At 32.5% G+C, this 22,178-nt stretch overlaps 1 protein-coding gene across 10 annotated transcripts in view; it reads left to right on the forward strand.

Moving 5' to 3' along the window:
• The window catches only part of N4BP2 (NEDD4 binding protein 2), a 71,903-nt gene extending 50,643 nt beyond the window's left edge, over positions 1 to 21,260 (forward strand). For 9 of the 10 annotated variants that reach the window (XM_074324577.1, XM_074324576.1, XM_019751983.2 and 6 more), the window contains 5 exons: positions 5,358 to 5,493; positions 10,474 to 10,662; positions 11,623 to 11,791; positions 16,487 to 16,610; positions 17,845 to 21,260. In XM_074324577.1, the coding sequence (XP_074180678.1) occupies positions 5,358 to 5,493; positions 10,474 to 10,662; positions 11,623 to 11,791; positions 16,487 to 16,610; positions 17,845 to 17,890 (664 nt within the window). In that variant the 3' untranslated portion in view covers positions 17,891 to 21,260. Of the gene's footprint in view, positions 1 to 5,357; positions 5,494 to 10,473; positions 10,663 to 11,622; positions 11,792 to 16,486; positions 16,611 to 17,844 lie in introns of those variants that run through there. The other variant, XR_012493727.1, reaches the window with a different exon arrangement.
• Positions 21,261 to 22,178: the final 918 nt, after the last annotated feature.

The raw sequence follows: 22,178 nt of genomic DNA on the forward strand, positions 1-22,178 counted from the left end.
TTGTCTGTTATCGATTATAATTATCTTTCCTGCTATGATATTTATCTATTAACCCAGTATAGTCTCTTTGGTCATATACTTGTTTTACTTCTTATGTTTTATCAGAAAATCTTTTCCTTTATTGTTTCTGAGTTTTATGGGTTTTTTAGGAATTCTGTCCTACACCAATCTTATAAAAATATTTTCTTCAGTATTTTTAATTGATAAAATATTTTAATTTATCTAGCATTTTTATGTGTATGGTATGAACTAGAGATTTCAACTTAATTATTTTTCCAAGTGATTAACTGGGTGACTAGATCATACTTATCCACTGATATTAAATATACCACTAATTGCTACATTCCTAAATGTACATTTTCTTTTAAACACTCTTCGATTCCACTGAACTATTTGTTTGGGTCTGGCTTTCCACCATATTGTTTTAATTATTTTAGAGTTATAGTATGTTTAGATGTTTGGTATATTAGGAATGCTTCTGGTTTGAATAATATATACTTTCGATCTCATATATTTCTTAAATTACTATTTTAGCAAGAGTGTTTTTAAATAGATACCTTTTTAGAATCTTTTGAAAATCTATATAGATCTTTTCTTCAGTTTATTAGTATAGTTCATGTCAATCACAATAATAGATTTCTGGAATAAAATCTACTTTACCTTTAGATCTTTAGTTTTGTTTTTTTTCTTTTAATGCAATGTAGGAATTGATTTCAGAATTTTTGCAACAGTAATTAAATGCGATTACTCTTCCTGTACTATCTTTGTCAGATTTTGGTTTCAGGGTTTTATTTGGTTTTAGGCTTAATAGAATAACTTAGCACGACTGCTGTTTTCTCTGTGTTCTGGAAAGTTAAAATAAGTTAGTACCTGCAAAGTTCTGGGATTGTGCCTTTTCAGGGAAAAGGCCTTGAGAACTTTTCACTATCTTTATAAGGTTATTGCTTTATTCAGATGTTCGATTTTTTTCAGTCTTTTCTGGTAGTTTGTCTTCTAGAAAATCATCAGTTTACCTTGGTTTTCAGGTTTATTATTGTTAAGTTGCATAATACTCTTTTGTAATTAAAAACATTATTTTGTAATTGATCATATTCCTTTTTCCTTTCCTAATATTCTTTTCTCCATTTTCAGTTTTTGCTCTTTATCAGATTGGTCCTTTTAAAGAGCAAGCTCTTGGTTTATTGATCAGAGTCTATTTTATGATCTCTAATCATTTGTTTTTGCTTTTATTTTTAATGATTTCTTTTTATTTTTGAATTTTTGTTAAGAGTTTATTTTATTCAAACTGATGAGATATTCTGGGAGCAAGATCTCAAATGCTCCAGAAAGTAACAGTTTTGCAGCTTCTTTTATGCATTTGAAACTAAGGAGGGAACTTAAGGAAGAGAGTACATTGAGGTGGGGAAAAAGCAAGGCGGGGATTGGATTATAGGATAGCAAGATATGGGCTTTCTTGATTTGGGTGGTTATGGTTTATTTCAAAAGTGTGTTAAAATAGATGCACAGAAACAATGGACAGAGCTTGCTTAAGGCAAAGCTAAACCTTTTACTAAAAGAGTATATGCCTGGGATCTGACTACTTACCATGACCTGCCCAGTTAGGAATTTATGATCAGATCACCCTGTGAGGTTACTTTCCATAGATCTCCTTTTTTCATCCACAGTTCCCTGTTTTGGTCATAAATCAATCCAAAGGATGCATCGATGACCAACCTTTTGATCGGATAGTGTGGTCTCATAGCACTAGGAAGGCTCTAGGAAGGCTTATTCCTAGGAAGTCTCAGTGTTGACATTGTCTTGTTGACCATTGGAGATGGGGCATTTTGTTAACATAGGATCTAAGTTGAGGCTGAATTTCCCCCAAATAGGAAGAGCATTACATGGGTAAGTGGAAGGCAGTCAGATCTTATGAACTTCACTGGGAATAAACACTCTGGATCATTTCTGTGCTGTAAACTGTCATGATCTGAGTTTTGCTTTCTGTCTCATTTTTCCTTATTTGGCATCTAGTATAACATTTACGTAAGCCATAAAAGACTGTGAATAGTTACCTTATACATGTTCAGTAATCATAAACAGTTGGACTATATAGAAAAACCCAAAGAACAAATATAACTATTACAATGACTACTATCATTAGCAGATAGGTAAAGACAATAAAAAATGAATTCTGAGTTCAATATCAATTCATAGGTGTACAGTCCTTGTCAATCCCTTGGGATAGCTGTCTGTCTCTTGTGTGGCTGGCTTCTTGTCTTCGAGGAGACTTTGATATCCGTACACAGGGTTAAATGTCCTTTCGCGGTTAGGTGCTGAGAAAGTCCCTTCCATTGAGGCTGGAGAATGTCTTAAATTTATTTGATGTCCTTTCCAATAAACAAAATCGCCAGGTGGAAGTCAATGGCCTTTAAAGTCTTCATCTCCTGGGAGTTCGCTGTGAAAGGAAGTAGTTACCAACTTGGCATTTTCTTGAAGTGACTCTATCAAACCTTGGCAATAGTGTAAGATGTCTCCTTTCAATAATGTCAGCTTCCAGTGCATGTAAGTCCAGCTTAAATGCACTGTGATGCATGAAGGAATGCAAAAACTGAAAAATGGGGAGCCAGGGAGCAGGGAAGAACCAAATGGCTGTCTTGGGTTTCCCATAGCCCCGACTATTTGTTTAATTTACAGCCATTGTTCACCCATACAATATACCGTAGATGTTCTCATCACTTATTTTACAATGCTTCCTGTGCAGTTTCAAATCTTTTGAGGTGTTCCAGAAGCCCTTCTGAAACACTGCAGTTATTCCTACATATATCGGGATTTTAATCCTTGAAACTTCAATGTCTAATGAAAACTAAGAAGTAAGCAATTAGCATTCTTTTGCTTGGCAGACTTAATGAAGACATTTTATAACCTCTAGAAACATTTCATAGGCATAAAAGACAATTATTAACATGGACTTATTTTTGTAAAACCTAGGCAAAATAAAGTCTCTTTTACTTAAACCAAGAAACTTAAGCTAGCTTCTATTTACTAAGGATTAATCTTCGATCACGTGAACTTGAAAAGCTCTTGAGTCACTTTATGTTTCCAAGAATTTTAGAATACCCAATTCTTACAAGTGCTTGCCTTTAAATTAATTTTAACAATACCATCTGGTGGTAGAAAATTATCTCACATTTACAACATTACATATATGTAGACACACACTGACACAGAGATGGTTTAGCCATGAGAAAAACTCACTAGTTTATAAAGGAACAATGGATTCAAATTTTACCCTGGAGGCATTTACAATTTATATCTGTCTTTGTAAGTTCTAAATGATATTCCCCTTTTAAAATAAGGACAGCCATTTTTAATACCTCAAAGAAGGGTTGACCCCTAAATGACATCATAGGTTGAACTATTTATCTAAATCCTTTTACATAGTTTAATGTTAGCTTAGGGGAGAAGGCCTTTTTAAGTTCTGAGACAGTCTCTAATAGTCCCCCCCTCCACCCCATTAATTCTGCCTAATTTTATAGCCGGCTTTTTCTAATTGTGTGTGCAAAAAGGATTGTCCCTTTTATTTTTGATGGTTCCTTTCTCTTAAAATTTATTGATATGTTTTCAACTCTTTGGTTAGTTTGTTTCCTCTTAGTCTTTAATAACATACATTTAAGGGTATGACCTTTTCTCTGTATAATGTTTTGATTTTATTATACAGTACTTTCATTTTCATTATTTTCTAATTCAGTTTGATCTCATTTATCCAAGAGTTTTTAATTTTGTAAGTGGCTTGATGGCTTTGATGATGGTGGTAGGGGGCGGGTTATTGTTTATTTTTTGTTGTTGTATTTTGGGGTATGAGAATGCAGCCAGAAAGAGTTATACTTTTTTGGAATTTGAGATTTTCTTTGTGGTTTAATATGATTAGTTTTCATAAATATTACATGAAAGTGCTTTTGAAAAAATAATACTCTCTGCAGAATTCTCAATATGTCACTTAAATCAAGTTTTTAATGGTATTCCAATCCACAATTTCTCTGTTTATTTTTTGCTATGTAACCTGCTGTTTTCTTAGAGTTATGTGTTAAAATCTCACAAGGTTCTGGGGGCTAGGGGTGGGTGCTGGCAACTCTCTTCTTTGGGGACCTGGGGCAAGATGGACTGATGTAAGCAAGGTAAGGGGACTGAGTGAGTTCTTCCTGGGAATGCCCGGTATGATTGGTCAGTCAGGCCCCTCAGCATAAGTAAGTGGTTGATCGCCTCCTTCTGTCGCCAACAAATGGGTAATTTTCTTAGTTAGCAGTAGCTTCAGCTTCATCCTGGTAAGAAGGGTAGATGGTTTCAGTTACTGCAATATATGCCTGAGGTATGTAGTCTTCTAGTGCTGTGCCCCTCGAGCAACACCAGTGATGGAGACTGGTTTCCAACCCCATGAGTGGATAAGCTGGGTAATTTTTAAGGGCTAGTTTGGATGCGGGTAGTTGCTGGTAGTTTCCAGCCCTTAGAAAACCCTGGATGTTGAGCGTATCTGACGGGAAGATGCGAGGGCTAAAGTGGAACTGGTAGTTTCAAATGGTGGTTCTTTGAGGGTTATCTTTAATAATTGGAAAAATGGCAAAATATCACATTATTTTAGATAACTAGTTATCACATTTTCAAAACTATTCCTTAGTGGTCAGTTCTTCATTGTCTGGCCATTGGAAGAAATCAGAGGCATTAATAGTCGGAAATAATAAGCAGTATAAAATCATTTATAATTTGTTTTGGAATGAATTTCTTCAGATATTAGAACATGAGTGTTTCGATAATCTGTCAATTTGTAGAATTTCATACTACACCATGAAAACATGCTTAAATAATGTAGAGGTGAGAGTAGGATAGTGTTTTATATTTTCCTTTCTGTATCCTTGTTTAGTTTCTTTGACTAAAACCTCATGGTATAAGTAAAAAGTGAAATTTGACAAAATAAAAAATGTCAGTTTAAAGATCTGTTGTCTGTGTTTGATATTTGAAGGACACTGAAACCATATATGAATCCCATAAAGGATTTAAGAAATATAGGTGATAAGATGAAACAAAGATTTGTTATGGATAATCTACCTGGAATAAAAGATCATAAAATGAATTAATTTTCAATATGTTACCTTTTGGTGTTCTTTTTTAAAATTAGTTTTTGAGAGCCTATTACTTGACAGTTTCCCTCTGGTCATTCTTGAGTCTGAAATACACACTGAGCATTTAATTTCAATGTTTAAAATTTAAATGTGAGCCAATTTTTATATTCTTCTAAGATGTTTGAAGGATTGCTTATGTTAATGTTTCCACATAACTTTAATTTTCATTTATTGACATTCTATTTGTACTTAAACTCTCTACAGCTATTCATTAGAACACACAGTGCAATTTCTAAACTGTGTTCTTGAAGGAGACCCTGTAAAAACAGTTGTAGCGCAAGAGTTTGTTCACCAAAATGAGAATGTCACTTACACTGCACAGAAGTCTAAGGAGAAGAAGGTATAGAGTTACTTATTTTTTATTACAATGGTAAATATTGTATATGAAAATATAATTTGTTTATTTAGATAATTTAATGATTATTTCTCACCATTTTGACTAGATTGCAAAGTTAACCACCACTAGTATGTTTGGTTTAGAATGTGTGTCTACTCAAAATAATGAATTTGTGGCTGATTATGTTTTTTCCTTTAATGTCATTGTCATTGTGAATGGCAAGCACTTGAATTTCTGTAATTTTTCTTGTGTGGACTCTACATGGTAGACTACGAGGCTTAATTTAATAGCAATGGGATGGTAATATGATGGGTCTTATGCTATAAACATGTGGGCAGAAATATTTAACCATTTGAGAAACTACCAACCTTTGTTCCTAAGTGGCTGCACTGTTTTATATGTTACATACCCAGCAGTGTATGAGGGTTATAATTTCTCCACATCCTCTCTGACACTTGTTATTATCAGTCTTTTTGATTATTGCCTTCCTAGTGGGTGTGAAGTTTTTAAGTGTACAACCTGGAATTTGTTTTAATCAGTTGTAGTAAGACCACCCAGATATGGAAATGCCATGAAGAAAGAAGTTTATTATATGCACAGATCCCTAGAAACAAGATGCATGGTGTACCACCAGGGCCACATGAGGAAGTACCAGGCTTGGTCAGGAGGCAGGGGAAGTAGGGTGAAAATGTGGGCAAGAGCCTTTTTTGTGGTTTCTGTGGGAAGGAATGGGTGAGGCAGGGTAAGCAGGGTTAGGATTGGCTAGTTTGAATAATTTCAGTAGGCTTTGAGGCATGGGAACTGTCCCTAGTTTTCTGGTACCTGGTTTGGTCATTAGGGTATGTGGATGGTGGCCTAAATGGTGAGAACCCCAAAAGGAGGTGATTGGGAGAATGGGCTCTAGATTGGTTGGTTTGCATATGTAAGGTACACTAGCAGGTGAGTTGTTTGCTAGGATTTAATTAGCCTTAGAGTGGTGGTGCTGTTTCTCCAGGAGTTATTAGTAAGTGCCCGGATGTCAAATCGTCAGAATACAGGAAATAAAAGATATGGTTAATACAGAAGTGGTATCTCATTGTGATTTTGATTTGCATTGCCCTGATGACTGGTGACATTGAACTCTTTTCATGTGCTTATTGGCAATTTGTGTATCTTTGAAGAAATATATATCCTTTGTCCATTAATTTTTTTTTTTGAGTTATAACAGTTCTTTATACTAGATTAAAGTTCTTTATCAGATATGATTTGCATAATTTTCTCCTATTCTGAGGGTTGTCTTTTTAGTTTTTTGATGGTGTCCTTTGACGCACAAAAGTTTTTAATTTTAACGTTGTGTAATTTATCTTTTTTCTTTTGTTGCTTATATTTTTGGTGTCATAGCTAAGAAACCATTGCCTAATCGAAGGTCATGAAGATTTACACCTATTTTTTTCTTCTAAGAGTTTCATAGTTTTAGTGCTAACATTTAGATCTTTGATCTATTTTGAGTTAATATTTGTATATGGTGTGAGACGGGTCCAAGTTCATTTTTTTGCACATGCATATCCAGTTGTCATAGCACCACTTGTTGCAGACTATTCTTTCCTCATTGAATTTTCTTAGCATCCTGTTGAAAATGAATTGACTGTACATTTATTGCTAGACTCTCAATTCTATTCCATTGATCTGTGTGTCTATCATTATGCTAGTACCACAGTCTTGATTACTGTAGCTTTGTAATACATTTTGAAATTGGGAAGTATGAATTTCCAACTATGTTCTTGTTTTTTCAAGACTGTTTTAGCTGTTCTGGTCCACTTGCATTTCCATGTGAATTTTAGGATGAGCTTGTCAATTTCTGAAAAGAAGCCAGCTGGAATTTTTATGGAGATTGTGTTGAGTCTGTAGATCAATTTGAGGTGTATTGCCGTCTTAACAATATTGCCTTCCGATCTGTGAATACGGAGTATCTTTGAATTTATTTAGGTCTTCTTAGTTTCATTTAACAGTGTGTTATAGTTTGGAGTATTAAGTTTGGCATGTCTTTTGTTTAATTTATTTTTAAGTATTTTATTCTTTTTGATGCTATTGTAAATAGAATTGTTTTCTTAATTTTATTTTTGGACTGTATAACAAATGCGTGGAAATATAATTCATTTTGTATATTAATCTTGTATTAACTTTAGGATTTTTTTTTTAACAAAACTTTATCATCCTGCTATTCTTACCATTCTTACTAATAAGGCCCTTTTTTCTTTGACTATTTCACCATCACTTAGTTGGTACATAGGATGTAGGTAATTTTGGTATTCATGTGACTTAGCTGTTGATGGGGCAGGAACCAAGTGAGTGATGCCACTGATGCCGTGTTCCTCATGAGTAGATGGGTGCAGTATAAGATGCAGAGAGTATGTAAGATGATGATGAGACCTTCAAGGCCAAACTGGGAAAATTACTTCTTTTCTCTCCTGCTAATAGACCAAGGCACTGTGGTCTATTAATGGTGATAGAAGTGATAGGGAGGTGTGCTTGCTTAAAGTGGGAGATGGTTGGAAAATGTTGGAATCAGAAAAGGAGATTTTTTTGTTAGTTAGGTAAACTTTGGCCAAAATGTAAACTTTAAATCATTTCGGAGATTATTTTTAGCCTTTTTCACAAAATGTAGGCAGGTGTCATAACATTGATAAAAATCTTTTTAGATTTGTGAGCAGAATAGTCTGTGTTTGACATCCCAGGACCCTAAGGGACCACAGATACTAAAGGGGAATATCATGGTACCAGTGACGTTTATCTGTTTTCAAAAAACTGCCATGTTAAACTGTGTTTTATTAATACTACTGCTTTTTCCCTTTAGCCTTTAATAAAATTTATGAGTTTGTTACCATAGGAAATGGTTTTGGTATTATAGTACATCATGTTTCAAGAGAATAAGTGGCAATAATTAGGTGAAATTATAGTAAACCACATCACTATGAAATGGATATAAAAATAAATCTAAGTTTTATTTTAAAAGAAAGTAGCTGTTTGAGAAAGCATCTCATTATATACTGTTTTTTTTTCTTTTTAAAAAATAGAAATAAAGGATCTCTTTCCAGAGAACCAAATGTGATTTGCATTTTTTAGTATGAACACCAACAGAGACTCTAATACTGTGAAATATTTGTGTTCGTAGTGTTAGGCACGATGGACTTTTCGAAAGTCATAAAAAGCATTTTTATTATTCCCTCCCCGCAAAATCTTTAATTTTGTCAGGAATGCAAACCATAACACTCATTGAATATTTAAGGGTTAATATGTAACAAGCTTGTGAGTAAGTACTGGCGAGAATGACATAAGGATGTAGGTCCTGTGAATATTCTTATATGAGGAGCCTTGTATTCTTTCATAAGATAAGCTGGATAGTTATTACAAAAGTAAACTGTATTCAAATTGTATATTGATAGATTTTTTGACTCTGGTAATGAGTTAGTTAGGAGAATGGTGATGCCTTTATGTTATTTTTCCCCCCTTTAACTTTTTCAAGCTTCTAGAATTCTAGGGACAAAGTAAGCAAAACGTAGTGAGTGAAAAGTTATACAATCAATTACTGTTATATATTACACAAGTTTTTTCTCAACCTCTCTTGGCTTCTGAACTCCATTCACAGGCAGGAAATTTGAAAAATATTATATCAGTTAGCTATATATATTATGTAATACATAAAATGTTTATAATTTTAATATATGATACTACATAAAATGTTAATTGGCATTTTATTAAGGATTGTATTATAGAGTACATTATAATTATAATCCTTCATAATATTTCTAATTTAATGACAATTTTCAGTTTTTAGAAATTTAACAAGTAACCTATACTGATTTACTTTCAGTTAATTATATCAGAAAAGTATGATTTGTTTAAGAAATTGAAAATTACATTTTTGGGGGGTATTTTTGGGATTGAGTGTTCATAAAATGTTAATTAAATTCCTTGGTTATGGTACCTGATACCTGGAATTCTTTTAAACTTTTAAGAAAGTTAAGTTAATCATAGTGTTTTATCTCCCACCAACCTCCACTCCAGTGACAGACACGCTAAGAAGCATCAGATCGCTGCTTGTGAGCAGTTTTCTGCAAACTGCTTGAGAATGGGATATATGAAAAGCCAAACTGGTTATAGAAGTCACTATATTTTGCTGTTTTTTAACATTGACTTTTGATATTTTAGTGACATTTGGATATACCGTATAAGAATTTTCTTCAGAAAAATAGCATTTTCTATTTGGTGGCGAGCAGTGAGGGAAATTTGCATAATTATTATTTCCGTTAGCTTGTATTTTAAATTAGTTACTTTTGCTTCTTTAACTAAGGGTCTGTTCTGGATAACAATTACTTGATAGATGATTTTTCATAAAGCTCAAAAAAATCAATACAACCATAGTAGCTAATTGGTAGTCAACTGATTGAAAACTGCTCCAGACCCACTTATGATTTTTACTACTTACCAGGCATGGTCACTCCACATGCCTTTCTGTTTTAAAAATAACATTATTCAATTATTTTATTGATTTTTAAAAAAAATATAGATTGAAGTATGCCATCACTGCCTTCAGTGACTGGACTCTTTGAGTGAATGGATTTACAAACTAAAATTTGAAAAAATTTGCATTAGATAAATTTTTTGAATATCTTATATTCTCTCTTGGCTTGATTTGGTGACCTAATTATAGTTTGATAATTTTAGAAAACTTTAACAGCTTCTAGGATAAGGATGATTAAAGAAGGGGGGGGTACCCTTAATGGCAGGAAAAAATTGATGATAGTCGCTAAGTGCATGACTTACTCAGAATCTGTTTTCTGAGAAGATGAAAAAATAGTCGCTAAGTGCATGGCTTACTCAGAATCTGTTTTCTGAGAAGAAAGATGAAAAAATAGTAGAGAGCCTAGTTTGCGTATATATTTTCTAAAGGTAAAGCCTTTATTTTCTTTCTTAGTATTTTACTTATTGTGTAATATCTTATAGGCAAAGAAATCGAAAGAGTCTGAAGAAATACCAAGTGAACCATCCTTCCAGGATTTTGAGTATCCAGAGTATGATGACTATAGGGCAGAAGCCTTCTTGCACCAGCAGAAGAGAATAGAATGCTACAGCAAGGCAAAAGAAGCATATCGAATGGGGAAAAAAAACGTTGCCACATTTTATGCCCAGCAGGTAAAGAGGAAAACATTGTTGTTTTTCCCTTTGTCACTTACGATGTCTGAATAATCTTGAAGCAGATGATACTCATATTGTGACTAGATTAAGTTAAGCTGGGGAATGTAGACTATATACATGACATAAGATATCCTAATATATGAGAAATGTATGGTTCTGAGAATTTCACGTACTTTGAAACACATAACTTTCTATGTTTGCTTTTGCGTTTATGGCTTACATGAATTGCAGTTTATCCTCACAGTCCATAATTTCTTTTAGGTTAAATTTTCTCAATACCACTCCTAAACAAATAGAAATCTTCTGGAGGAAAGATAGCACAATGTTAATATTGGCCATCTCAGGGTAGTATTACCTTGTGCCTTATATCATGTTTGAATTTTTAGTAATGTATCACTTTTATAGTCAGAAAAAGAAAGTTACATTAATATCTTTCAGGGAAGTAAAATTTCTACTGGAGCTCATTTGGTATGGTATTACAAAAATCCTGTCTGATTTACTTTTTAGTTTTGTGGTTCTGTGTGGCTTACTTTTTTGTGATTGAACAGAGAAAGGTATCAAACTGGTGTCACCCTGTAAGCTCTAATGGCAAACCTTGAGGGACGGCTTCAGGGCTAACTACAAGGTGTTGAAAGGGATGAGACTCACGATCATCAAAGATAAACCAACCAATGGATTCCTTCTTGAGATGGGTGGTGTTTATTTAAGTTCTCTTTTCGATGATTTTTGGATCAGAAAATATGTTAGCAATGATGATTTAGTATATTACTAATCCACCAAAGTTCACCTAAGTTTTGGTGCATCCTTGCTTATTAGCCCATTGCATTTAAAAATTGTTTAGATTTGTTGTTCCCTTTTTTGTTGTACCTTTCATTTGGGACACTGTTGATTTCCTCATTGCTGCTAGTAAGTAGCAAATATCACAAGTGTTTACTGGTGATATGTTTATAATTAAAGGGTAGTCTCCATGAGCAGAAAATGAAAGAAGCCAATCACCTTGCTGCCATGGAGATCTTTGAGAAAGTTAATGCCTCCCTGCTGCCCCAGAACGTTTTAGACCTCCATGGGCTACATGTGGATGAAGCTATAGAACATTTGATGGCAGTTTTACAGCAGAAAACTGAAGGTAGGACCGTGAAAATGACAGATTTTCAATACAAAATGTATCTACTTCTGTTGATATAACTTACACATTCAAGAGAGTCTGAATGTACGGCTGAGGATTTGTGCCACACGTAGAGATGTTTGTATTACGCTTGTTCTTCAAGAGAACCTTCTTGGGGAAGAATAGTCATTGGCATGGCCATTAAAGTTCCTTTTTTATTTCCCTGTTTCAGTTATATTTGTATTCCTTTGTTGTATTTGTTAAAGGGGGGGGGGCATGGGGTAATCTGAGAATCCTCTGAGACTTATAAATGGGACCTTTCAGGACTATTACACATCTTTGTTCAGTAGACATTTATCAAAGCTAATATAATTTATTAGATGTCAGTTGTTCAATAGATGTTTAACAAAATACAGAAGTAAGTAAGGTGATAGGATTTTTACAGAATTATCACAAAGGCAGGATTTTTCAGTGTTTGTGTTATGATGGTGCCCCCTTCTCCCTTTCTGCTTGTATTCTGTCTTTGCAGGTCAGTAGGAAAGGTGACTTCTTGTCTCTTACATAAATTTTACCTCATCCCAGAGCTTTGGATGAGGTTCTTTTTCATGCTTCCATTTAATATTATGTACTTCACATACATTAAAGTATCTTGTTGGTTTACTGTCTTGTTTCTTTTTCATGATTAGTTGGTAGCACATAGAAAAATTCCATATGTTTTAGTCACCCCAGACTCTAATACTAGATGTGATCTTTCATTACTACTATAGTATTTTTGAATACTCGCAACTTGGCTTTTTCTTCATCTTCCTTTTTATTGTGGAGGCGTAGCATCCCGTGCCTCAGCTATTACCTTGTGGCTCCATAGCCCTGCCCTGTCATTGACAGCTGTATTGTTCTGGTTAATTTATGTATATTTTAGAAAGCTTGACATTATACTTTATACAGGTTTATTAGTTCAACATATATCACTTGTAATTAATTAAATACTTGATTATGATTGATATAAAAGGTTGAAAATTCATCAGTTTATCATAAAAACCATGTTGAAAAGGTTATAGAGTAATATAATAAATACCTATGTACTTATGAATCCAAGTAACAGGTGGTAATATTTTACCCTAAATGTTTTATATATATTTTTGTCCTCCCTTTGTATTCTTCCCAATCCTTTTCTCTTTTTTCCTTCCCTTTCTAGTGGAAATCAACATCCTTCTATTTGGTCTACACCCTTCCTCCCCAGAAATACCATTATTTTATGTACATTCATCCATAAGCAGTCTATAGTATTCCTTTTGTGAGATTTAAAAAATGAGCATATATACTGTCACACTATGTCATCAGATAAGCCACTTATTTTATTTGTACCCGATACAGTTTTCAAGATCTACTCATCTTGATGGATCTGGTTCTTTTTACTGTAACTGCTGTGTAGTATTCTATGAATACATCCTAATGTATCCATTCCTCTGTCGGTGGGTATTTAGTTATATTGTTGCAGTGAGCTTTATTTTGCATATCAACATGTGTGCTCTTGTCATCATCTTTATTTCCTAACCTTTCATATTGAAAAATTAAAAACTTGCAGAGAAGCTAAAAGAATTGTACAGTAAACATCCATGTATCCTTTACCCAGATTAATTAGGTGTTAACATTTAGCCATATTTGCTTAATCTCTCTAAAACTGCTTTTTGCGGAACCATTTGAAAATAAGTTGTTAAACATTGTGGTGCTTTACCTCTAAATACCTCAGCATGTTTGTCTCTTGAGAACAAATTCATTTTCCTACATAATCACAATACCATTATCACTTTTAAGACATTTATCATTGTTACAATAATATACCAGCCATATTCAGATTTCTCCTGTTGTATGGAGATGTTGTGTCCTTTTATCCCCCTCAATCCAGGGTGCTCAAACATCACATGGTCCAGTTGATTGCCCATGTCTGTAGCCTCCTGTAATATAGAATAGTTCCTCTGCCTTTTTGTCTTCCATGTCATCCACAGTTTTGAAGACTTCAAGCCAGTTGTTTGGTAGTCCTACAACTTTTAATTTGTCTGATTGTTTCCTCATGATTAGATTGAATTTACAACTTTCTTGGTAAAAATAACTCCATAGGTGACGTTAAATCATCCTTGTTGAACATATCAAGAAACCTATATGGTCACTTTGCTCCATTAACAGTGATGTTAAGTTTGATTTCTTAACTAAGGTGGAACTCTGTCAGATTTCTCTATGTAAATGTACTTTTCTCCCTTTGTAATTGATTAGTAATTTTTGGTGATTGGAAAGGGGGGAATGGGAGTGATTGCTAACAAGTGTAGAATTTCTTGGTGAGATAATGGAATAATCTGGAATGAGATTGTGTTGATGGTTGCACAACGTTATAATATACTAAAAACCACTGAATTGTGCATTTTAAAATACGTGAATTTTATGGTATGTGAATTTTGTATCAATAAAAAAAAATTACAAGAAAAGTTATTTAACTTGTGTAAGGTGATAACTTGGTGAGACTCAGGATATAAACCCTTTCTGGAAGCCAACGCGCATTTTGCTGCCACCTATGGTGGCCTGTAGTTACTGTCAGTAACCACCAGATGGTAGTATTGGTGAATAGAAATGTGTCCAGGGGGAAATCTGTGGCTCTGTCCTGAATTGCTTTTATGACAATCATAAAAGATGATTGTCAAAATTGTGGGTGAATTAAGAAAAATGTGCCTTCTGATTGAAATATACACCACCACCTATAAGGTATTTTTGCCTCAGAATAAACCTGAAGCAGATAAAGCCTTTAGATCTGACTACTACTTTTTAGGGATTTAACAGGGAACAGAGGAACATGTTAAATGGCACCATCACAGCAAAATCCAGACTGTGAAAATTCAGGATAAATGATACAATTTTTTCAACAAATTGTAAAGAAAAACACAGGGGGAAGAGAGAACCTTTAGATGAAAAGTTCCTTAAGAAATATATCAACCAAATGCAATATGTGGACTTGTTTCAACTCTGATACAAACAAATCACTGTAAAAACATTTTTTGAGACTATTTGGGGAATTTCTTAGTCATTTTTAGAAACATGATATTAATGAACAGTTTTTAATTTTGTAAGATATGATGGTAACATTATGGTTATGTTTTTTCTGAAATACTGAAATATTTACAGTTGAAATAAGAAATTTGGGATATGCTTAAAAGTGAGTTAAACAGGATTTTTAAAAGGTGATAAATAGCAGGAATAACCTGAAATTTGGGAAGCTAAGTGTATGTTAATTCATTAAACAAACATCCTTTGAACACCAACTTTATTTGAGGTGTGTGATTCAAAGAGAACATTTTCAGAGCCCTAAGTGGACTACTGAAAGGTGAGAGGGTATAAAAGACTGACCTAACTGATGAGAGGAGTAGTAGTGAAGGAGTGATGAGAGCAAATTATAGTTAGTTAAGAGATCTAAGGTTTTTTTTTTTTTAAAGTAAACTTTTATTTGTAACATCACATCCATAAAGAACAATACACAAATAATAATTGTATAGCATAAAAACTTTTTACAAAGTGACTACCCTTGTGTAGCCAGCACCCAGGGAGAATTGAATCTTGAACAAAATATTGCTTGAAGCCATGGATATGGATTAGAGTAGAAATGGAGATCTTAAGCAAAGAAGGAATTTAAAATGCAAGAGCAACATATCCTCTTAAAATTCTAAGCTAAATATTGCCCTGGAAATATGAGACTTGAAAAACCATCTGTTTGTAGATCTGCTGGAGTCTTAAGGAAGCTTAATGAGCAGAATATGGAATATATATATATATATATATATATATATATTTGTTTTATATACATATATATTATTATTTTTTCAATGTAAATGTCAAAACTTGTGCTATTTATAACTGAGGAACAAGTATTTATTAAATTCATTAAATCAACTCATTATTTACAGGTTTTTAAAAAAATTTTATTGACTTTAGCATTTATATATTTGATTTTCTCAAGGTCATATCCAGAGTGGTAGCTGCAGTCTTTTAAGAGGCTTAGGTTCATTCAATATTTAAAAATCATCTATTTGGAAGAATTTCTTAAGTTAACAATTGGTTATCTTCAACAGTAAGACTGAAGTCCATGCTATAACTAGTGGACTTGCTGTAGCCATTCCTGAGGGTAATATTCTATAAAGTAGTTGTTTTATATCCCATTTTGCTGATTAGGAAACAGGCACAAATAGGCTAAGTAACTTGTCCATAGTCATGTCATGGCATTTAGCGGAAGAGCTGCTAAATAGACCAAAGCTGGCTGGCTTCAGAGTATTTAATTAGTAGGATTGTTGTGTGAAGATTCTTAGATAATAAATACAAGTCACTTAAAACAATGCCTGACTCCATGTGTGTAATAATTTTTAGGCATGATTAATACTATTGTAATTATCATTATTTCAGAGAGAAATTCTGATAACACAAGGAAATCTCCCTTGCCACATGGGAAGAAGTCCCACTTAAGTCTTTTAAGCGGGTACATTACTATAAGGCTTCCATAGTTAACAAAATAGATGAAATGTACATTTAAAAACATCAATTTTGGGGCTTTTTGAAGTAAAAAAAATCTCTAAATCCCCTTGAAAATAATTCCATATGTGTTTGAGTAGTTACGGTTTGTTTTCTATTGAGAATGTAACTTAAATGAATGTTAAACTGTTCCAATTCCTGTTGTAACAGAATTTAAGCAGGATGGTGGTAAGCCCTATCTCTCTGTGATTACCGGGAGAGGAAACCACAGCCAGGGAGGAGTGGCTCGAATCAAACCAGCTGTCATTAAATACCTAACAAGCCATAGCTTCAGGTGAGTATAGATTTCTGTTATCAGTAATGGCAATTGCCCATATATTGATAGTAAACACAAAGAGTATGCTCAAAACGATTTCTTAAAATAGTTAACTAAATTTTAACGATCTGGTTTCAGCCACAAAGTAGTGCTTAAATTATGATCTAACATTCCCTGCTGGATTTGTGGTGTCCAGTAAACCAGAAATGAAAGAAAAATGTGTTAGTTGTTCAAAACTATTTCTATCATAAATTTAAAATCTAAAAGAAAATAAGTATATTTGTATTTCTTTGATAACGTATTCAAGATAATTATATCACACACACCATAGTTTAAGGTCACTGTTTAATTGTTCCTTTGAAAGTAAATACATATTTGTAGATTTTGGAAGGAATTGGGAGCTTGTGCTGGAAAAATGGTTATAATTTGGATGTGTTTAAACTTTAGCAGAAACATTCCGGTCAGAATTTATACATCTTAATAAGTTAAAATGCCATTAATGATTTTAGCTGACAAATATGAAATGTCCTTTTTTATCAAGTGATTATTATTTAATAACGGGAAATGACAAGAAAAGTCCAAGAATAAAGATCTGTTGACAGATTACCTGAGGATGTATATAATTACATACCCTCCTCCCCCTACTTCTGGTTTCAATTAGTGTAGCATATTTTGTTTATGTCATGTAATAAAATGTTTCAGTACATTATAGAAAATAGTAGTTTTAATTCTGAGCATGAAAACAGATGACATTGCAGAGGTACTTTTATAAAAGGAGTAGTTAGACCAGAACATTATCATGTTAGGATTAATGATCTATTTTAGACACTAGTGTTTTTTTAAATTTCACAGTGAGGGAGTTGAAAGCGTTTCATGGCCTGATTAATCAGACTTACCTATTAGAGATTTCTTCTTGGTACTGCCTTAATGCATAGAAATAATGTAATGCAGATATCATCTTATCCTTGATCCAGCATCAAATTCAGGCTTGAGAATTTTGAAAAATCTTAAATTATAATAACTATTAAGTTAGGAGTAACTCCCAGCTTTAGCATTGTATTTATTTTTGACAATAGATTAAAAGGAACATAAGTATACACATTGGTCCTGGATATTGACTTAATAAAGGAGAGTAGGTACTTTGATAGTAAATATTATATTTAGCATAGGCACTTGGAATTAATTATAAGATATATTCCTTAACCAGTTTGAAATTTTTGTCTTTAAAATGACTCTTCTCTCATTTCTGCAGGTTCTCTGAAATTAAACCAGGGTGCTTGAAAGTCATGCTCAAGTAAAATAAATGTCCTTGACTTAGCAGTGTGAAGGTTTGTAGGCTAAAATTAGTTTTATTTGCAGTAATTTAGTAAATTTTACTGTCAACATGTGTTTTATTAGAAATAATGTCCAGTTGTAAAACAAAAAACATTGTGATGTTTTTCAAAATTTAGGAGAAATTTAATTTTTTACTGAGTCAAATGCTAAATATGTGTTAAAAATATTAAAGAAAATTTTTATTGATTACAAATTGTCCAAGAAAATTACCAGCTCCAGTTTTAAAGTTTTAAAGTGTGCTGATTCTTTCTGAGAGAGAAAATGTTATCTTTGTATTAATTATTTAACATTTACTGAAGTTCTAAAGGTGTCTGTAAGAGGTATTTAAAGTGCTTTGAGACCTGGTTCATGACTTTCAAAGACTGGTATTAAAAAAAGAAGTAGTACTAGTAATGAAAGAAAGAGCAAACAAAGACAATGGAATACTTTTTGATTTCACAACTAAATTTAAAAAAATACCGTTTTATTTTGCCATATCCTACAGGAAGGAAGACATACTATTGCACTTTCTTCTGTTTCGTGTTTGTATGTGACCTTGATCTCTTAACCTTTTGTTTATTTTTTCTGTGTGTGCATTTTCTGGGGGAAAGTTGGGGTCTGAGATTGTATTGCAGTTTTATACCTTCCATAGGCAGAAAAGTTTTCAGAGAAGGAGAAATGGTCAGATATCTACCAACTGTTGCCGACTTATATAGAGACCTGCTTCTAAACTGTCTATGTAAGTGGTATTTAAGACAGTATAAAGAGCTATCTTCTATATTGAGGCATGTAATTTACAAACTGTAGTGGGTCAAAATCCAATTAACTAAAAACAAATATAGAAAACATTTTTGATATAATCATAAAAGGAATCCTTACAACTGAAAAGTTTTTAAACTCTATTTTTAAAAAGAGCTAACTTTCTGAAAGAAAACTTTCATTGACTTCTGTTTTTTAGTGAGCTCAAAAGTCCTGGTAGTGTGTCAATTGTAATTTCCTTTACACAAGTTTAATGTGATAAAGTATAATTTCCCAATATGAGACAATGGCTTAAATAAATTTGACTTTGGATACGGAGAATATTTTCAGCATCTATAATGTTAACAAACAATTGTGTTACTTTTTGATAAGCTTAAAAAATCATTTATTTGGATCAGAAATTATAGAATTGAGCTGTTATGGAAAGAATTCTGAATTATAGATTGGCTTCCCAAAAGAACAGACATTTTAATGAAAATAAAACTCAAAAACATATTTTTATGTATCATGAAAGCATGCTTTTAAAAAAAAGAACCACATTGTTGATATTACTTCCGCAAAAATAAAAATATGTTTATTATTTAAAAATGGTTACTGACTGGTATTGAAGTATTATGCACATTCTTCAGATTGTAAGAATTTGTTAAAAAGAAGAAAAAAATGCCAACAGTTTAACATACGTTTTTTTGTAATGTGTAGAAGAGTTGTATACATTAAAAATAAAACAATTCTGTTGAACAACTTTCGAAACTACAGTTATTAGTTAATGATACAAGGTATTTTTACGTATAAATTAATATGTAAGAAATGTGACTAACAATACTAAAACCTGGAGTTAATCGAGTGTGTGCAGCTGAATATTCATTTTTTGTGTTTTTATAGTTCCTCACCCAGTTTATAAAAAAAGTTATTGCTTTTGAGCACTTCAGCTAGACTTATTTCAATATTATAATTATGATTAATGTGAGAGCAGTCAACAAGAACAAGAGGTGAGGTATTTTTGAAGGCAGAAACCAAATTAAAAAAGCTATGTTTTATATTGTATCAACTTTAATTTTATGCTCTATTTTGGTAAATCTAGGGTATTAATCATCATTCATAAATATATAGGCACATTTTAAGCATTACATGTATTTTTATGAAGTTGTTTAATCTGAAACTGCCACCTGCCCCACCATCTAGTATACTTTAAGCAACACATGATTATGAAAGAAAATTCTATAATTATTCCTTTCTTGTTTTTCCCATTTCTAAATCCTATGTGCCAAAGGTAATATAGTTTGGTGATTATCAGATTTTTTCTCATCTGCCCATTTCTAAACCCTATGTGTCAAAAGTAAAGATAGTGTGGGATTTTCCATTTTCAGATGTTGGTATATTTGTGCTAATATATGACTCATTAGAATGGCTCTTTGAAAAAGTATTCATATTTGAAAAGTGTAACTCTTGTGTAGCTTGGAATGTTTTTGTAACATTTATATCTTTCAATAGTTTCCTACCAGTGTGTACCAGGGGAAAAAAGAGAACTAATGTGAAACCACAGGGGATGTAGTGTTGGACTGAGACGACTCTTAACAGTATTTTTAGTCCATACATTTCCTTCCTTGAACCTAAGAAATGGAAGCATGTTGTCTTACATTTATTAGCTGTTCATATATCTCGATTATATTATTTTCAAATTGAGGTTCTTTTCAATTTATTAGTGTATCCATGCTATTTGCAATTTCACGGCCTTTAAATATAGGACATATTACATAGCAGATTTTTGTTCTTTTTCTTTTTAAATTCAAGTGTTTTATATCTTTAGAAAAAGGACACATAATAATAGCAAGATTGGTTATTTCTGAGCTAAAATTGGAAACTTTGAAACTCAGGAAATTGCTCTGACAATGTTTTAACTGTGCTCTCATTTAAGAAAATGGCAAAATGTATAAAAAAGACACAAAAATAATGTGTGCTGTTTTTTCCAAGTGCTTTTTTCTAAATGCTTTTCCATTGTGTGATGAAGTGAAGTTTGATAATTTTTTCTGTGTGGTGGTTAAATATTGCTTATTTTTATTTACATGTTAAACAAATTTAAATGTGTAGCAAAAAAAGTGTCATTTAAAAGGTAAAGTAAGTTGATGTAGAATGTATGTTAATGGTGCTTTTTTTAGTAATGTAATTCAAGTTTACAGTATTATTTAATGACTCTTTATAGAATTTAATAGAGAAACAAGACTAGAGAACATCTACATCCCAAAGAGCCTTTTAGGATTTTCACATTATATGATGACAAATTTTATTATTTTCCTTAAAGTTGAGCAGATGACTTTTATGGTCCAAGTGATGAACCTGTTGTTAACAAATGACTGAATTAACCATGAGACTTCTCATTAAAATACAACATTGCAGCTATCAGTTGGAGAATACATAATAACATTTTCAGATGGTATATCAGAAACAAAAGTTTTTATTTGTACTATAAAGAAAATGTAATTTTGCTGTTAACTCTATACTTTTTTATTGAAAATGTTTTATAACTTTGCTTTAAAAAATTTCTTATGAAACCATTTGCAAAGTACATGCTTAATTTAATAAAATACTTTAGCCACCGTCCAGTGTGAGGAGGTCCTTCATTTGATGTGTAGGGTTAGTGGTTTAAATATTAAAATATATTTTATGGATAACTTTGTAATTTCAACGGGAAATTAAAATTTCATTTCTGTACCACAACTTTTATTCTGGGTTGAATTATTTTGCTGTAGCAAGTAGGGGTCCTCTTTTGAACCAGATAAATGGATTAGCTAGGTTTATCTCCCCATACCCTTGTATCTTTTTTTTTTTTTTTTTTTACATTTTTTTATTAGTTTCAGGTGCACAAAACAATGTAATAGTTAAACATTTAAAATTTATATCCCTCACACAGTGACAACCCACCTGCCCCATCCACTACCCCTCTGACATCGCACACAGCCATTACATTTCCACTGTCTCTATTCCTAATGCTGTACTCTGCTTGTAAATATATATGAAATTGTAGTTGACATTCACCCTTAATATCTTTTGACTGCCGTCAAATTAAGAGTTGTGTCTCTAAGGGACTCAAGCAATACTTTAGTTAATATTAAAGACCTTTGAACTTTATTTAACTCCAAAATAGAATAATTCACTCATTTAGCAAGGACTTAAAAATATTTTTTTAACAAATGTTTATTGAATACTTGTTACTGGAGATACAATGTAAGACAGAGTTTCTATCCACAGGTATTTTATAATTAGTCTCATCAACTATTTGGTGTATAGTGATTTATACTATACTATGGAACCCTTCATATATGTTTTATTTTAAGATTAAAGAGACTCTTATAATACATCGGGATCTTATAAAGGCTTAGAGAAGTTGATGGATTTGCTAGTTAGTGACAGAGGAACCTTGGTTCTCTGACTCCTAGTATAGAGCAACTGCATCTGTCATAAGAATAAGAGTAATTACTTTAAAAAAGGTAATATCCTATTATCCCCAACTGAAAT

Source organism: Rhinolophus sinicus, linkage group LG02 (genome assembly GCF_036562045.2).
Source record: "Rhinolophus sinicus isolate RSC01 linkage group LG02, ASM3656204v1, whole genome shotgun sequence".
Lineage (NCBI taxonomy): Eukaryota > Metazoa > Chordata > Mammalia > Chiroptera > Rhinolophidae > Rhinolophus > Rhinolophus sinicus.